The sequence below is a fragment of the Lepidochelys olivacea genome (genome assembly GCF_965140295.1).
Source record: "Lepidochelys olivacea isolate rLepOli2 genome assembly, chromosome: 9".
NCBI lineage: Eukaryota > Metazoa > Chordata > Testudines > Cheloniidae > Lepidochelys > Lepidochelys olivacea.
The window spans coordinates 42132323-42151651 of NC_140419.1; the positions used below are offsets into that span (position 1 = coordinate 42132323).

The 19329-nt window shown below is 42.6% G+C and overlaps 1 protein-coding gene across 7 annotated transcripts in view; it reads left to right on the plus strand.

The window, feature by feature from the left end:
- Positions 1–19329, plus strand: part of PIK3CB (phosphatidylinositol-4,5-bisphosphate 3-kinase catalytic subunit beta) — a 195599-nt gene that overhangs the window by 144258 nt on the left and 32012 nt on the right. For all 7 annotated transcript variants that reach the window (XM_084639467.1, XM_084639471.1, XM_084639470.1 and 4 more), the window contains 3 exons: positions 11556–11677; positions 17319–17462; positions 18623–18722. In XM_084639467.1, the coding sequence (XP_084495593.1) occupies positions 11556–11677; positions 17319–17462; positions 18623–18722 (366 nt within the window). The remainder of the gene's footprint in view (positions 1–11555; positions 11678–17318; positions 17463–18622; positions 18723–19329) is intronic.

Here is a 19329-nt window from a genome sequence, read left to right on the forward strand (position 1 = left end):
AAGCTATATTTGTGAGGAATACAAAATTCTTCGAGTGCTTGCTCCTGTCCATTCCATTGTAGGTATGCGTGTGCTCACGTGCACAGTTGTTGGAGATTTAGCCTTAGCAGTATCCGTAGGTCCAGCTGTGGTGCCCCCTTGAGTGCTGCACTTATGCATTGGTATATCAGGCGCCGCCAGCCCTACGCCCTCTCAGTTCCTTCTTATCTCCTGTGATGGTTAGTTGGAGTGCCTTTCCTTGCATAGCAACGGCTAGCGGTTTTGTCTCTTCTGACTTTGAGCCTTAGGGCCTTGTAAATAGTGGTTTATAGTAGTTAGTGTTAAGTAGTTAAGTGTAGTTAGGAGTCAGAAGTTAAGAGTCCCAGCGAGGACTTCGCCCTAGGTAGGGCATGCCCTGGTCTCCAGGGTTTAAGCCCTGTGTGGATTGTAACAGGCCTATGCCTGTAAGTGACCCCCACAGCAGCTGCCTCAAGTGCGTGGGAGAATCACATGTGAAGAACAAGTGTCGTATTTATAAAAAATTTTGACCCAGTATTCGGAAAGAGCGGGATATTCGTTTGTGGGTTCTCCTCATGGAGGCTGCCCTGTGTACGGCTTCCGAGCCATCCCACCAAGACTCGCCTAGTACCTTGGCCTTGGTGCACAGCACACCCCCTTGCACCGGGCTCCACCCCGCACCGCTCCCCATTGTCGGTGCCCAGAAAGAAAACTAAGAACCACAGCTCCCTGACACTGGGCAAGAAAGGCCACGGGGCATCAGGCAAAGGACCCAGTTTGGGCATCTTTGCCACACCGGAGCCACGTGGATGTGCCTCCCTGGTCGGAGCCATTAGCCCCTTAAAGGATCAACCACTGACTGCGAGGAATAGTAGGGGACCCAAACTTCTAATGGCATCAACACCTTCCCAAGCTCCCCCAGCGCTGAGAGAGTGGAGGCCTCTGCCTGAACCACCGGCACCACACGTGCTGCAGGAAGCAGCAAAGGCTCCCTACCAGGGCAAGCCAGCCGCTAAGACCCCTCAGGGGGCTGTGGAGCACCACCAATCTCCCAAAACAAGGCAGTGCTCTCCATCTCTGTGACACCGATTTCCGGCGTCGCAGCCCAGATCCTCTGGGGCTCACCCTCAGTCACTGGCACCATGATCATGGTCCCCACCATCTCAACACGGATTGCCTGGGGGAGGCACCAGTCTCCATTCCATTGGCACCGTTTGCCCTCCTGCTGGTTGTCCTGGCACAGATCTCAGTTGCATGCCCCATGGGGGCACTCCCCGTCGCAATTCCAGTCCCCCCAGCTCTGACAGTGGTCTCCTCGATACTGGCATCGATCCTCCCACTCCAAACACCTGTCTCCAGCAGCGACAGTCAGGAGGCAGACACAGGCATCAATGGCCCCACCGTGGTCACCAGAAGGGATTTCTTCTGGCACGGAAAGGCAGTTCAACCCTCCACCAAGACTCCACCGGCGTGAATGGGCACCTGAGGCGTCGTCGATGTCTACAGCACCACCTTGGCACCATGACCTGTGCAGTGGCCTTACTGGTGTGCGTGGGACATGCCAGTGATGACGATGCCCCTTTTACACCACTTATCTGCCACTGCCTCGGAGCAACAGCTGGCGGCACGGGACTCCATGCATGAGACCTGCTCAGAGGTCGGGCTAGAGGAGACAGTGACCCGAAGCCTACCCCGGGCGGTACAGTCCTTCTCATCCCTGGACGAGGCGGTCATGGGACCCTTGAGGGCCAGCCCACCAGACTATTTTTAAGGAACACCAGGCTCTGCTTCAACGGGTGGTCAAGAACTTGGGCCGAGAGGTGGAGGGGATGGTCGAGCAGGCAGACACCTTGTTCAATGTCCTCTCAACCTCTGCCCCGGCACGTGTTGCACTATCGGGTTCTGTTCCCGCTGCTTCCTAACTCCAAAAGCAAAAGGCCACCTACATCGCCGCAACAAGTCTCTCAGAAAGTTGAAGTTTCGCATGATCTCCCTGGCCTCCATCTCCTCCCTGGATCCGGGAGACTGGTATACTGCCCTTAACTTGAAAGACGCTTATTTCCGTATTCCAATGTCACAGACATTTCCTCTGTTTCTTAGTGGGTGGACGCCATTTTAAATTCATGGCTCTGCCCTTTGGCCTTTCTTCGGCCCTGAGGTCGTTCACAGAATGTATGGCACCAGTAGCTGCTTACCTGAGGTGTTGAGGGATCCAGATCTTCCCGTATCTCAACGACTGGCTTATCAAAGGCAGGTCTTGGGTGGAAGCGCAGAGGAGCCACAATCTGGTATGTTCCACCTACCGCAACCTGGGCCTGTTAATAAATAAGAAAAAATCCACCTTAACGCCTGTCCAGCAAATAGAGTTCATTGGGCCAATTCTCGACTCCATGCGAGCCAGAGCCTTCCTTCTGGAAGTGCGTTTTCAGGCCATGTCAGACCTAAAGAACCACCCCCTCACCACAGCTCACACCTGCCTGCTGCTGTTGGGCCATATGGCCGAGTGTACGTACGTGGTCAGCCATGCTCATCTCCATCTCTGGATTCTGTAACCGTGGCTGGCATTGGTCTATGTCTGCAACAGGCACCACCTAGACCAGGTAGTCAGGGTGCCAGACCACATCAGGTCATCCCTGGATTGGTGGTTGGACCTCGGGTTGGTGTTGGAGGGAGTCCTCTTTGTCATTCCATCCCTGTCACTGACCCTGGTCTCTGAAGCTCTGGACCTGGTCTGGGGAACCCACCTGGGTGAGCGGAGCACCTAGGGCCGCTGGTTGTAGGACGATCTGGCCCTCCACATCAAAATCAGGGAGCTCAGAGTGGTTCACCTGGCCTGCCAGGCTTTCTTGCCTCACCTGAAGGGCGAGGTGCTGCAGTTCCTGATGGACAATACCGCCATGATGTGTATTACACGAAGACAGGTCTTTGGCCCCTTGTCAAGAAGCTCTCTGCCTTTTGGGATTTTTATGTGCTACATGCCATTCATCTGATAGCCGCGCACCTGCCTGGAACCAGGACTGTCTTCGTGGATCACCTCAGCAGGACTTGCTCATCTCTCCATGAGTTGTTCCTCCATCCAGAGGCGGTCAGCATAATTTTCCAGAGGTGGGGGACTCCCCAGGTTGACCTGTTTGTGTCCTGGCAGAACAGGTGTTCTGTTTAATGCAGGGGATGGACACGGTTTCCCTGTCAGACGTCTTTCTCATTCCTTGGTCAGGGCCACTGATGTATGCCTTTCCACCAGTGCCGATGATTCATAGGGTCCTTGTGAAGATCAAGCAAGACAGGGCAAGAATTATCCTAATAGCCCCTATGTGGCCTTGCCAGCACTGGTTCGGAATGTTGTTGAGCCTTTCAGTAGCTGCCCCGCAGGCCAGATCTGCTGTCCCAGAACACAGGCTTTTGCACCTGAACCTGGCGGCGCTGCACTTGACAGCTTGGCTACTGCATAACTAAGCGCAGACAACAGGCATGCTCAGCCCATGTTCATCAGGTCTTGCTGGGTAGCACAAAACCCTCCACCAAAGTGACTTACTTGGCCAAATGGAAAAAGTTCACATGCTGGGCCTTGGAATGGTGTATTTGGGCAGAGCAGGCCTTGCTGCAGGAGATCCTGGGTAATCTGCTGCACCTCAAACTCCAAGGTTTGTTCCTGTCATCGACCAAGGTCCACCTGGCCGCTATCTCGGCTTTCCATCCTCTGTTCCAAGGCAGGTCAGTCTTCACTCACGACATGATGGCACTGTTTTTGAAAGGTCTGGAGTGTCTGCCTGCACATCTGGGATCCTACTCAGATCCCATGGGGGGAGGGATAGCTCAGTGGTTTGAGCTTTGGCCTGCTAAACCCGGGGTTGTGAGTTCAATCCTTGAGGGGGCCATTTAGGGATATGGGGCAAAAATTGGGGATTGGTCCTGCTTTGAGCAGGGGGTTGGACTAGATGACCTCCTGAGGTCCCTTCCAACCCTGAGATTCTATGATTCTATACCCCCCAGACCTGAATCTCATGCTGTCGAGGCTCATGGGGTCTCCCTTTGAGCCTCTGGCTTCCTGCCTTCTCCTGGAAGGTTTTGTTCCTGGTCGCAACAATGTCGGCCCGCAGAGTATCCGAGATCAGGGCGCTTACTTCAGAGCTGGCCTATACAGTCTTCTATAAGGATAGGGTCCAGCTGCGACTGCACCCAGCGTTTCTGCCAAAGGTAGTTTCCAGTTTCCTACTGGCAAGGACGTATATTTACCCGTCTTCTTGCTTCATGCAAGCTTCATGCGTCAGATGATGGGCACAGGCTACACACCCTAGATGTCAGGAGGGCACTGACCTTCTACTTAGATAGAATAAAGCCGTTCCATAAGTCAACACAGTTGTTTGTTGAGGTGGCAGACAGAATGAAAGGTCACCCAGTGTCTGCTCGGAGGATTTCATCCTGGATCACGGCCTGCATCTGCTGCTGCTATGAGCTGGCGAAGGTGTCTCCGCCGGTGATCCTGACGGCACGCTCGACTAGGGCACAAGCGTTGTCAGCTACCTTCTTGGCACAGCTACCAATCCAAGAGATCTGCAGGGTTGCTACCTGGTCGTCTGTCCATGCATTCGCGTCTCATTATGCACTTACTCAGCAAGCTCGAGATGATGCCGGCTTTGGCAGAGCAGTGCTGCAAGACCCTGAACTCTGAGCCCACCTCCATTGATACTGCTTGTGAGTCACCTAGAATGGAATCGACATGAGCAAGCACTTGAAGAAGAAAAAACGGTTACCTACGTTTCGTAACTGTTCTTTGAGATGTGTAATTCATATCCATTCCATTACCGCACTCCTACCCCTCCGTCAGCGTTGCCGGCAAGAAGGAGCTGAGAAAGAGTAGGGTCGGTGACACATGAGTGCGGCACTTAAGGGGGTGATACCCTACAGTTACCTCTAAGGCAAAAATCTCCGACGACTGCATATGTGGGTGCATGCACACCTAGAATGGAATGGGTGTGAGCAACATATCTCAAAGAACAGCAGTTACTAAAGGTAGGTAACTGTTTTTTCTATTCTAAAATGTTTAAGATGTTACTTCCTGCAGGCGCACATCCACATGAATAGTTCCATTGAATTCAATGGGAGTTCTCATGTGCCTAAAGTTACTCACTGAGCAAGTGAAGCGGGGGCATACTTCACTGCGAAATATGTATATTTTTTATTGCTCTGTTACATATTTATATTAAGAATAAGAAATAAAGAGCAGATTCTGTCCACCATGCCTCTCTTAAATCAGGCTTGGCTCAGTGGAGTCCCCTGGAGTGGGAGGAAGAAATCCTCCAGGCCATACTCTGTGGCTGCAATAGCATCCGCAGCACTTGAACCACACTTCCATGAAGAGGAATGGCTCTGAAATCCACAGAGCTTTGTGTCTACTAGTATTTCTCTCACTCCCATGCCTTCCTTTTATGCTGATTCAGTGATAAAGAGCTGAGTTTCTTGGCATTCAGAAGTCAAGGGCTCCCCTGCATGTAGTCCCAGAATCCTGCCACCCTATGCCCAATGCAGCAGAATCATATTGATCTGCTTTGGATAGGGCCTTTTAGTGGTAGAAAGGTGGGAGAGTTAGCCCCGTGGCAGTGGCTAAATGAGTTTTAAAAATTATAAATCATATTTGGCCCATAAAGAAATATTGTGTGGCGTTCATGAATGTTTGTTACATATTTGTACATACCTTCTACGCTGCCTCAGACATGTAGCAGGGACCTTGTGCTGAATGGAAAAATAGAAAAATAATTATTAAAAACCTCTCTTTTTCAGGATAATATAACTTCATTTTGGATTAAAAATGAAACAGTTGTTTGAACAGGACCCTTACTCGATTAGGTTGTAATAGATCCCATACAGGGGAACTATGCCAGGTCTCAGGCACCACATAAGATATTCATTAAAGGTTTGTCACACTTATGTGGTATATACAGGACCTTGTGTGGTCCCTCTGCACTCGGATCAGTTTTACTAAAACTGCATACACCATGTATTTTAAGAAGGTTTCTTTATCTAAAGAACATTTTGTGCACATAAGACTTCCAGAGCTATACACAGTAAATATATTAGTACAAAATAAAGATAGGAAAAATTGTAGGTTACAAATACTAGCAAGATGGATAGATAAGCCGCTTACCCTCTCTTTGTGAAGCACATTTTAAAAAAATACTGAAGCATTTTGGATGAACATCTGAATTTCCAATTTTTTGATTGATATTAAAAGGACATAGTCAAATTATTTAGTTTCCTGAATTGAGTTTTGGAAAATAATTCAAACAATAAAGCATGAGTAATGCATCCCAAAATGTATTTAGCTTATTTAATTTCACAGTTGTAGTTAGCAGTATTGATTATAATAATTCATGTCTTAATGAATATACTGTAGTATATTTTACAAAAGTGATAAAGTATTACTTATGATTCCTCATTACAGGCCTATATATTAAACCAGTTTAGAGGGGAGAAACTTCCACTTTTGTATGAATTATGAATTCCAAAAATTTGAGGTACGGTAGAACCTCTAAAGTTGCATCTTATAGTCGTTAATGTTTTCCAATGTTAAAATAAATAAATACTATGGCCAAGGACAATCACAACAGCATCAACTAATTCCCTCTGTGTAAAATACAGTAATTTCTTGGCATTAGAGGTTTGAATAATGTCTTTTACTGGCAACAGACATTGCACTGAGTCTGACATGTGGTGCAAAAAAACAGCTGTTGTCACTAAATGTGATCAAAACTACTTTTCTGGGTGTTTTTAAATTTTGCTGTTTGCAATCAGAATCTAGTCTCAAGAAATAGTGTAATATTTTTAACAGCAGACCATCTTACTGTCATGAATTATTTTAGATGTTCTGAAAATGGCAAATAAAACACTATAGACCAACAGAAACTCTCAGAAAATAATGTAATTTAATTTACTGACTATTTCTTTTACATACTACATTCTTGTAACTGTTACAGCAGAACAGTTATCCAGAATTAATTTGTCTTAAGTAATAGCCCTTATTGTTGTTGAAGTGCCTCGTCAATATCAAGGGCTCTTACCGTGGCCCAGCAGCAGGATGGGAGAACTTGGTTAAGTGTGGGATTCATAGAGAATGTGTGCGCAGAAAGCAGATGCCAGATCCTATTAAACAGATCATCCAAGTTAACCCATCCACTCTCAGTAGGATGACAGGTTTCAGAGTAGCAGCCAGGTTAGTCTGTATCCGCAAAAAGAAAAGGAGTACTTGTGGCACCTTAGAGACTAACAAATTTATTTGAGTATAAGCTTTCGTGAGCTACAATTCACTTCATTGGATGCATGCAGTGGAAGTACAGTGGGGAGATTTTATATACACAGAGAACATGAAGCAATGGGTGTTACCATACACGCTGTAAAGAGAGTGATCAGGTACGGTGAGCTATTACCAGCAGGAGAGGGAGGAAAAAAAACCAAAACCTTTTGTAGTGATAATCAAGGTGGGCCATTTCCAGCAGTTGACAAGAACGTGTGAGGAACAGTGTGGGGGCAGGGAAATAAACATGGGGAAATAGTTTTACTTTGTGTAATGACACATCCACTCCCGGTCTTTATTCAAGCCTAATGTCACCCTCCGGGAGGAGAGAAAGAAAAGACAACTCAATTGGGTATTTTGAAACATGAAACAATTTTAAATAAAAATATTGAGTTTTTAATTCAACTGTTTTACTTAATGTGGTAAAGCAGTCTCACTTGGAAAGAATTTGGGATGCATGTGTTCATTACCTAGTGAAAAGCAAGAGTTTCAAACCTATATAAAAACCAATCGGATTTCAGGTGTCATTCAATCCTTTTTTGTATCTCTTCTAGAACCTTAGCAGCACTGAGAGTTAAGAATCCTCACTTCTTGATGTCATGCTCCTGGTATTGTCTTCATGTATGTGAGATTCTAAGGCATGTCTCAGCAGGGAGATATAATTCCCAGCAAGGGGTAGACAGACTCTCACTGGCTCGAGTTCAGCTATTGTGCCTGTATGGATTTTGCGGAATGGCCGTTGGCTCAGGTTAGCTGCCCAAGTCCAAGCCCGCCCAACCTCTGGGTCTGAGCTTGGGCTGGTAGCATGAGCCACTGGCAGTTCTACAACTTCCACACAGCTATTTTTAGTGTGCTACCCCAAGCTGAGCTAGCTTGAGTCTGTCTACCCGCACTGGGAATCTCACCTTCCAGCTGCAGTGTGAATATAGCCTTTCTGTCACAGGAATGAGTGCTTAATCTCATTTACTTTTTATGCACTGATTTGCTTTATTTTGTGTTTTTTAACATGGTTGATATTGAAACGAGCACATTTTAAATAAAAATATAGTATTTTAGATCTAAGGATTATTAAATGTTTGGAAAACTTCCAAATAAACTTCCCCATTGTCCTAATTGTTCTCCAGATGTGCTTTTAAAAAATAAATTTAAGAAAGGAAAAATTATCCAGATGTGACTAGTACGTCTGATGTACTTTGACCTTCACATTTTGATCAGCAGATGCTCACCTGGGACATTGAGCTAGTTGGCCTACACTTCCCTCCTAATGCAGATTCAGAGGAGGAACGTAAACAAGAGCAGGCTGTACTTTTGGAATTTTCTTGGCTCTTTCACAAGTCATCTCTAGCTCTTGCTTCCTCTAAGGTCACATCAGTTAACATTTCCTGCTTTAATAACCATTGTCTTTAATTTTAACAATTTAATGCAGTCATAGTCTAAGTTGTAGGAAATTAATATTTTAAATAATTACTTGAGCTCAGATTTGGGTAGGATAGGGCTGTAATTTTCAAACTTAGTTGCTTAAAATTGAGCACCTAAAACCATATTTGTACATTTTAATAAGTGTCCTGATTTCCAGAGGTACCATTGAGATCAACATTCAGCCATGACATATCGGCATCTGGGATTTTTATCTGCCTCAACATGTAGGTCCCTGTGCTTTTGATGGTTCAGCGCCTGCATTGGTGCTCTGGCATATTTGTGTTGGTGTTTAAGCGTTGAGGAGCCTGTGCTGTCAATGCTTCAGTACCTGTGTTTGCTGGTGCTCAGCACCTGTTTTGGTGCATCAGCATCGGTATATTTGTAGAGCTCCAGCACTGGTACTTCAGCTCCTATGTCATGGTGCTCCCTGACAGAGGGAAACAGTATGACTTGATATTCCCATCTCTGGGCTGAATGTCTGGTACATCAGGTAGTTTAAATATACATTTCTGTGGTGAAGCAGTATTTATATTCCAGATAAACTTTGTACTATCTTTCAATCTTTCTGAAGCCTACAAATATCAGTTCTTCTCATCAGTCTGTGTTACTGAAAATAACCTCACTGACTGAAACATTGATTTTTTTCCTCAGGGATTGTAACATGGGCATTTGAGCTAATTTTTTTTAATTGATTCTGCATCCCTGGCAACCCTGTCAATGAGATTGGACCGGATATAAATCAGCATGGAGTGTGGCCCCTTAATTACTATCCAAGGCCATCATTGAAAATTTAACATTACAAAATAAGTGCACATTTGGCATATTTGAGTGAAGCCATTCAGCTCTGATCTGACATGCTGTGGAAAGTGGAAGTATCACTTTGTGGATAAAAGCATTCACTAATCAGAGCGAGAACATGTAAATTATTTTCATCATTCAGCTTTTACTGAATAAGTGGTCTTATTATGAAATATTTGTATTATCCTACTAACAAGAAGGGTTTTTAGTATAGATGCTGCTTACCACTAAAGAAAAATTAAAAAAAAAATGTAGTGTTGATATCCCATTTACATTCCTGCTGGGTTGCTGATTTAACACTGACAAGACCTACTGTCTCACTACCACATGGATATATGCCTTAGAAAAAGGTATTTTCAGACAGCAGATTAATTTTTAAAAGTGCCTATATTTTAATTTAATAAAAGCAAAACAGTATTCTGATAATATGATCACTTCTTTTCAGAGACTTTTATAGATCTATTTCCTCAATTATTCGAATACGTGCTCTAGTGTTTCTTGTACTAACAGATCTTTATTCATTTATACTTGGTCAGGGCTAGATCTACCATAAGGGATAAAAATAGCAAGGGCAGTAAAACATCATTACTTTTACTAATCACTCATAGGTGACACTGAGCTAGAAGTGGGTCAACTTTTGCTATTTTAATAAATATTTCATATTTTCAAATGATAGAAATACATGTCCCTTAACCAGTTTGAGAAATAATGCTTCTGTTTGCAGGCATATAGCAGTTTAGATCAATACTACAGCTGTAGCATGAATTAGGGAAGGAGGATAGTCTTGTGATTTAAGGCAACTGGAATCAACTCCCAGTTATGTCACGAGCTTCTTATGTGACTTTGGGCAAGTTGCTTAATCTGTCTGTTCCTCAGCTTTGCATCTCTAAAATGGGGTTCTACATTCCCTTTCTCTCCCCCCCCCCCCTTTGTTAGTCTTGTATATTTATGCTGTTATTTGTGGAGCAGTGCAGTTTTTTCCTGTGTATATATACAGTGCCTAGCACAATGGGATCCCGGTTTGGGACCTCTAAACATTACTATGAAGCTTATAAAGATGAAATGTATATTTTTAACAAAAGTAGCCCTCAGGAAAATTGTGCACCTTACTGGATGACTAATTTAAACTTGTAGGGTCAGATCCCAGAGTACAGCTAAAATGTACAGAACCAAAGTAAAGGGGTGCTGTTTTGAGTTGGGTTAAAGCTTTCATTTATACTGCCCTGATCTTTGTGGTGGTGTGCATATTTTTTCTTTCCTGTGGTCTGTTAGACTGAAGGCTGCTCTGATCGTTTTCGGGGGGTGAAAATCTAACCCAGGATCTGCATAGCAAAGGGGATCCAGACCATGCCCCCTTCTCATTAACCATGTTCTGTAGCTTTAGCTCTATGGGCTATAGCTTCCTTTTCCCACTATGTTGGTAGCAGGGATTGTGTATGGAATTTGAGTACCCAGGTCATCTGCACACCATTATAGGATCATCCTTCACTGTGGTGTTCTTCCCTGGGTCACTTATGCTCGCAGCCAAAGTGACATTAATACAGAGCAGTCACATTACATCCAAAGATGTGCTGCATAATTTGAATGGGCAAAAATGTATAATATGAAAAGCTTTTTTTCTGTTCCCCTAAAAAAAAAAAATTGTTAAAAAAACCAAAATTTTTTGTGAAAATATTTTTCATCAAAATTTTCATGTTTTCAAGAAATTTTCCCCAAAACTTTACACTTTTTTTACTGAAATCATTTAGAACACTTATCTTATTTTTAGTTATCTGAATTTTTGTTTGCTAAAACCACTGTTTACTTACTGAAAACCAGGTTTTCAGAAAACAAAACTCCACCAAAAGAACCCCAGAAGGACAGCTGAAAAATGGGAAAATTTTCACAAAATTGTTTTTCTAGTTTTACAACCAGCTAACCCCATAATCATCTTCTCCTTTTGTTAACATTACTATTCCAAATAATTATCATCAGGAAAATCTGCCCATCTAATTTCTCAACTATATATTGAACAGGTGACTGACTATAGATATTCTTGTTTTTAAAACAGCTTCAGGCTCTTCTTCAAATATGGTCAAAACTGCCTCCTAGAGAAGCGTTAGAGTTGCTGGATTTCAATTATCCGGACCAGTATGTGAGAGAATATGCAGTGGGCTGTTTAAAGCAAATGAGGTAAGTTATGGAAATTTTTCAGCTGTAAAAGTGTCATTGGGGCAAAATTGCATTCTACTTTTTTTACAAGGGAAAAAAGGACTCAGAATCAAAAATGGTCTAAGAACACATTCTTTCCCACACAAGGATCCCCAAGTAAAACAATACATACATACAGTTAAACTCTTTTAGAATGGCCCAGTTATAGTCTAGTCTGGCAGCCCATTAACACCTCAGTATACTGCCATGGTGGGAACAAAGTTTATGTCCTTCCTTTCCAAGAAGAGGCTGGCAGTGTCCTAATCCCACAGAAAGGGAATGTCTTTCCTCCCCACTTAGGGCATCTACACTTATTGGGGATCAGTGCTGCAATGATCGATGCAACGGAGGTAAATTTAGCAGGTTTAGTGAAGACCAGCTAAATCGACCACAGATCACTCTCCCATCAACTCCGATACTCCACCAGAATGAGAAGAGTAAGGGAAGTCAACGGGAGAGCATCTCCTGTCAATGCAGCTTGGTGTAGACACCACAGTAAGTCGACCTAAGCTACATCGACTCCAGCTATGTTATTCACGTAGTGTAGACAAGGCCTTAGTAAGTGGGAGAATCTCTATAATGTGGGGCCTTTGATAATAAGGAGAAGTACATGGAGAGTGAAATACTGTGAGGATCACAAACCAGCTACTCTGTTCCTGGAAATAGTGGCCCAATTACTCTCTGTACCATTTAATAAAAAGCAAAGATTTGATAGTTTTTCATTTCAGTTTCTTCGCAGAGGTAGGTTTCAGAGTAGCAGCCGTGTTAGTCTGTATCCACAAAAAGAAAGTGAGGATTTGTGGCACCTTAAAGACTAACAAATTTATCTGAGCATAAGCTTTCGTGAGCTACAGCTCACTTCATCGGATGCATCCAAAGCTTATGCTCAAATAGATTTGTTAGTCTCTAAAGTGCCACTAGTCGTTCTTTTCTTTTTTCTAAGAGGTAGTTTCCCCTGCTTGCAATTCTTTCTTTATAGTGTACATTTCTGCTGTTGTATAAATTTTGCCCCAGAACAATCTGAACTTTATCATTTGCAGAATTACTGCACGTCTCTTGTCCTTGACTCCTGAACTTTGTATGTGATGAACAGCTTTTTATTGTCAAGGCTAGGTTATTGACAAAATATTTTGACTTCTTTCAAATGTAAACAAGTAATTGCTGTTAACCCTGGCTCACCAAATAATGCTGAATTGGTTCATCCGGAATGATTATTCTTAGCAATGTCTCCAAAGCAAAATTCCCTTCAACAGAATATAAGAACTCAGTTTCAGATATTTTTATATGCCTGATAGAATACCGAAAGTAAAAATGTAAAGAAAATGTAATCTAAATGGTGATGAATAATCGAATGGATGGAAGGGACCTTGAGAGGTCATCTAGTCAATCACCCCCATGCTGAAGCAGAACCAAGTGTATCCAGACCATCCCTAACAAGTGTTTGTCTAACCTGTTCTTAAAAGCCTCCAGTGATGGGGGTTCCAAAACCTTTCTTAGTAACTTATTCTAGTTAGAAAGTTTTTCCTAATATCTAACATAAATCTCCCTTGCTGCTGATTAACTTGATTACTACTTGTCCTACCTTCAGTGGATATGAACAACAACTGATCACCATCCTCTTTATAACAACCCTTAACATATTTGAAGACTGTTGGCAGGTCACCTCTTAGTTGTCTTTGTTGAAGGCTAAACATACCCAGATTTTTTTCTAAACCTTTCTTCATAGGTCCTGTTTGCTAACCCTTTTAGCATTGTTGCTCTCCTCTGGACTCTCTAGAAACATCTTTCTTGGAATGTGGCACCCAAAACTGGACAAAGTACTCCAGCTGAGACCTCACCAGTGCTGAGTAAAGCAGAACAATTATCTCCCATATTTTATGTACAACATTCCTGTTAATACACCCCAGAATGATATTAGCCTTTTTCGCAACTGTGTCGCATTGTTGGCTCATAATCAATTTGTGATCTACTATAACCAAGTCCTTTTTAGCAGTACTATGCCTAGCCAGTTATTCCACATTTTGTAGTTCTGCATTTGATTTTTTTCCCTTCTTAAATTTAGTATTTTGCACTTGTCTTTATTGAATGTCATTGTGTTGATTTCAGACCTATTCTCTAATTTGTTAAGGTCTTTTTGAATTCTAATCTTCTCCAAAGTGCTTGCAACCCTTCCTAGCTTGGTGTCATCCACGAACTTTGTAAGCATACTCTCCATGCCATTATCCAAGTCATTAATGAAAGTATTGAATAGTACTAGACTCAGGACAGACCCCTGCAGGACTCCACTAGGTAAATCCTCCCAACTTGATAGTGAACCATTGATAACCGAGCATGTTTTTTCAGCCAGTTGTGCACCCACCCTATTGTAATTTCATCTAGCCCACATTTCTCTAGTTTGCTTATGAGAATGTAATGTGGCACTGTGTCAAAAGCCTTACTAAACTCAAAATATATAATGTCTCCTGTTTCCCACACAGTTCAGTTGGCCAGTAACCTTGTTAAAGGGGGAAAATATGTTTGTTTGGCATGATTTATTCTTGACAAATACATGTTGATTATTACTTTTCACCCTATTATCTTCTAGATGAGGGTTGGGCAAACTTTTTGGCCTGAGGGCCGTATCGGGGTTGCAAAATGATATGGAGGGTCGAGAAGGAAGGCTGTGCCTCTGCAAACAGCCTGGCTCCCATCCCCTTCCCGCCCCCTGACTGCCCCCCTCAGAACTCCTGACCCATCCAACCCCCCCACTCCTTGTCCCCTGACCGCCCCCTCTCAGGACCCCACCCTCTATCCAACCCCCTCCCCCGCTTCCTGTCCTGCCACCTCCTGGGACCCTCCAACATCACAGGAACCCACCCCCTATTCAACCCCCCACCCCGAACCTCCGCTCCATCCAACTGCCCCCTTTCTGCCCCCCCGGGACCTCCTGCCCCTTACCCAAGTCTCCCCACCCTCCCTTTACCTTGCCACTCAGAGCGGCAGGACAGGCTTGTTTGGAAAGCCTGGGAGGTGGGCAGGTGTAAGCCACGCTGCCCGCATGGTGGCATACCTGCGGGGGAGGAGAGGGGCCAGGGGCAAGCCTCCCCAGTCGTGGGCTCAGGGGCTGGGCAGGATGCTCCCACGGGCCGGATGTGGCCTGCAGGCCATAGTTTTCCCACCTCTGTTCTAGATAGTTGCAAATTGATTGTTTAACAATTTGTTCCAGGGTTTTTCCAGGTATCGAAGTTAGACCGACTGGTCTGTAATACTCTGGTTCCTCTTTGTTCCTCTTTTTATGTTGGCCCTTCTCCAGTGCTCTGAGATCTCACCGATCCTCCAGTAGTTCTCAGAGATAATCGCTAACAGTCCAAGATTGCTTCAGCTAGTTTAGGTAGAAATATTCTTGAGTGCATCTATTCAGGCCCTGCCAACTTGAATACATCTACCTTAGTTATCTAAATACCTTTAAACTTTTCTTTCACTCGTCTGGCTTGTGTTCCTTCCCTCTTTTTGTTAATATTGATTGTGTAAGCATCTGATCACCATTAACCTTTTTAGTGAAGACTGAAATAAAATAGTCATTAAACTTCTCAGTTTTCTTGGTGTCATCAGTTATTAGTTCTCTTTCGTTACGAAGTCACAGACCCACATTTTCCGTCATCTTTCTCTTGCTCCTAATATATTTATAGAACCTCTGCCTTTTGCCTTTTATATCCCTTGCTAGGAGTAACTCATTTTTGCACTTTAGCCTTTCTGAATTAATGCCTACATGTGTGTGCTATTCTTTAGTACTGATCCTTAGCAGTTTGTCAATGTTTCCACTTTTTATAGGATTCCATTTTGATTGTCAGGTCATTAAAGAGCTCCCGATGGAGCCAGGTTGGCCCCTTGTTATTCCTCCTGTCTTTCTTTCATATTGGGATGGTTTGCTGCTGTGCCTTTAATATTGTTTCTTTGAGAAACTTCCAGCTCTCTGAACTCCTTTTTCTCTTAGATTTCTTCCCATGGAATTCTACCTACCAGTTCTTTGAGCTTGTAAAAGTCTACTTTTTTGAAGTCCATTGCCCTTATTCTTCTGCTTTTACTCCTTAATGTACCACTAGACAGCAGAAAAATACTTGTATTCTAGACTTTCTTAAAAATTCTAAAACAGATTCTTACAAATAAATAATAGTTGGAAATGAAGTATTATCTTTGTTGGAATTTATGCTACAACAGATTTCAGTACTTCTATCCAAATTAAACTTTTTCAGAATGCCACTTTAAACATGCTACCAACTGTCATGATTGAGTTTTCAGTAACTTGTAAAGTTTTAATTTTTACTTTTGTGTCTGTTTTGGGTAAAGAGTTCTATAGGCAGTTCAAAAGTGTAAAATCTAGAAAGTTCAGGGGGGAAGTTCAGTTATGTCCTGACATTGATAAAGCAACAAAGTCACTACATAAAAAACAGAGAATGCAAGTGTTTATTTCTTTGGAAATAGATGTTTTCCTGGAAAGATGTATGTTATGTTTGAGAAGGAATACATTTTTTTCAATTATACAGAAGAATTACGTAATAAAAAGGGGTGCTTGAAAAGTTATTTGGGTGGCTTTTTTTGGATGAATTATTGAATACTACTTTAGTTCTGGAGTTTTTTGGTTTATTTACTTGTTTGTTTTAAATTTTGGCTGCTCTTGACATCTTTTTATGATAACCATTCTAAACCAACATGCCATATTTTCACTTTTTAGAGCTACCTGATCGCAAAATTATTCTGGTGAAATTGGTGCTGAACCTCAAACAGTTATAGGCTGAAATTTTAATTCAGATCTTGGGTGCTGTGGTTGCATAGATATAGAGCTACCCATTTAACTTCAGAAGCAGCTAAAACCTCACAGAGGGGCTGACGGAATTGTAAGGCCCCACAGAGATCTTGTAGCTCACCTTGACTGTCTCATTAGAGCCATAGAACGACCTCAACATTTGGATAACCATTAAAGATTAAATCCTTGGAAATGGCAGAACTGTACTTAGTGCACTCCCTTCTACCTGGGGCCACTAAGAATCTATTTTTTCCCCTAAAGACAAAGATTGGCCATTTATTCACCCTTACACTTACCTAGCATCCCTGAGTAAGCTTACTGAGTTTCACTGACCTGGATTGGGAGTTGCTGGAGTTTATTTTCTTAGGTGATTTCAGTGTCCATTCCAGTCATGCCTCTTGCACCATGTGAGGGGATTGGGGTGAGCCTGAGCTGTTGCCATAGATCCATCTCCACAGTCAGAGTAATTGAAAGAGGAGACAAGGATCCGTTATGAAGTGTTGAAGGCAGTTAATCTGACCACACACAGAGAGGAAAAAATTCCTGTTGATTTCAGTAGATTTCACCCAAAGCATTTTATGGTCCTTGATTTCTATCTGAAGTTTCTGCTCTAACCATAATGGTGTCTCTCCTTATCGTTCAAGGTCTTCTAGAACCTCTTTGGCAGTTTCACACTCAGCCTACATGCATTATTTTTTCTTCCTCATTTGCCTGAAAGGTGGAAACCTTTCCTGTTAGTTGTGGACCTTACCATTGTTACAGACTTTGTGTGTGTGTCTGTTTTTCAAGAATCGATTAATCCAGTTACCTGGCTGTTTACAAGATTTTATCTCCTTCCAGTGATGAAGAGCTCTCTCAGTATCTTCTCCAGCTTGTGCAAGTTCTGAAATATGAACCTTTTCTCGATTGTGCCCTCTCCAGATTCCTGGTAGAGAGAGCACTTGCTAATAGGAGGATAGGGCAGATGCTATTTTGGCATCTAAGGTAAGAATTTCCGCTTTTTACTAGTGTGGGTGGTGTGTATCCTCAGCAGGCAGAATGAACTCTTTCATACCAAATACATATTCTTGAGGATTTTTCATCATAACTATTCCCCAATATTGTGTATTTCTTGATCTTGTGATTCCTTAACTTTGATGTTGATAACATGAAATTCTTCATAAAAAGGGTTAAAAATCAGAAAATGTAATAACAGTAGCGCAATCTCCAAAACAAAAGCTACATTTAAAAGAAAAATTTAAATTGCTCCATTTTGGAATTAATATGGTCATACATTTGGAAGTTTTATTTCTATAATTTGTTCTGCATATAAATTTAAATGTTTTATTTGCATTGGAAATGCAACATTTATACCTCACAAATTTGAATGAATTTCACTTTTATTTGAATTCTTGTTGAGACATTAAATTTCTTTGATTCTTAGTTGCCACTTTTTAAAGGCAAGAGTAGAAAGGCCTTTCTGTGAATGACAAATACCTTGTAAGAAGGGCTTTCATTTGTCTCAAGCTTAGAAATGCAACTTGCTGTTGTTTTTACCTAAAAACAAAGTAAATACAGTACTACATTTTTAATTTTTTTGTGGAGGATAATTAGCTTTTGTCCTAATACCTTTAAAATGGTTTGTTTTGGAGGAAGGGGAACTCCTTTGGAAAATTTCCACATTCCTCATGAACCCTTGAGACTGCCTCCATTTTTCCTCACAATACCCCTGCTACTCTAGCATAACTGAAGTCTAGCCAGCATCGTTCCCTCCATAGTTTATCAACACCATTTCTGGCCAAAGAGGTATTGAAGACTGATATAAAAGCATTCCTTCCTTCCTCGTGATTTAAAATGCCTCTGAAATATTCCTAGGCCAAAGAATGAGGAAACTGTAATAGAAACCGACTCTTCTACTTCAAAGTCTAGCACGTAGCCATTGAACTATGCTGCTGTCCTTTGGGAAAGTGGCCCTGCATTAGGATTTTGTTTTTTCAAATGTAGTTTTGCATTTTAGTTAAGTTAGAGTATTGTGTTTTGTGTTTAATTGCAGTAGTAATAAGTTCCTATTGTAAGAGCTTGAAGATTTCTTATCTGTAAAATGGATACAATCTATCTTTGCAACTCAGTGATTTTTTTCTGTTTTCACATCATGCTTCCTGTAGGTCAGAGGTGCACATACCTGCTGTCTCCGTACTGTTTGGCGTAATACTTGAAGCTTACTGCCGTGGAAGTATTGCTCACATGAAAGTGCTTTCCAAACAGGTATTGATTGTTTAAATATTTGTCTTCACTTATTCCTGACTTGCAAGTGAAATATCTATTCCATCGATGATATGGGGTTCAACTGCAAGCTCCTTTCGTAAGAACAACATCTGTGTGTGAAAAGGGAAGGGAGGTAAAGAGAAGAAAGGGCTAGTGAGAGAGACAGAGGAATGGGGAGCCCGTGCCCCACGCCACTGACACAGGAAGTAGCAAGCGGTGGGGGAGCACCAGAGGAGGAAAGCTCTTCTGCATGGCAGCCATTTAACTATTCCTGATACTTGTAAATAGGGTGCATGCATCCCAGGGGGAACAATGGATTTAGAAGATTACTCTAAAGGGTCACTTCCTGAAGCTTTGGCTTTTGTTAAAGGTAATTCAAACTGTTGCTTTAATAAGGAGGCTAAAATAATGCCTTAACAATGGAGTCTACATAGCTCGCTGTAATGAGAAATGACAACAGACATAATTTTTGCTATCACTGTGGAGGTACCAGTCAAGAGAAGAGTTGAGGTTCATTTCTAAACATATTATAATGTGCTGCTGTTAATGATCTGCCATTGCAAAGCTCGTTCTGAAGAGTTTAATGTGTCAAAATTGCATTGGCTTG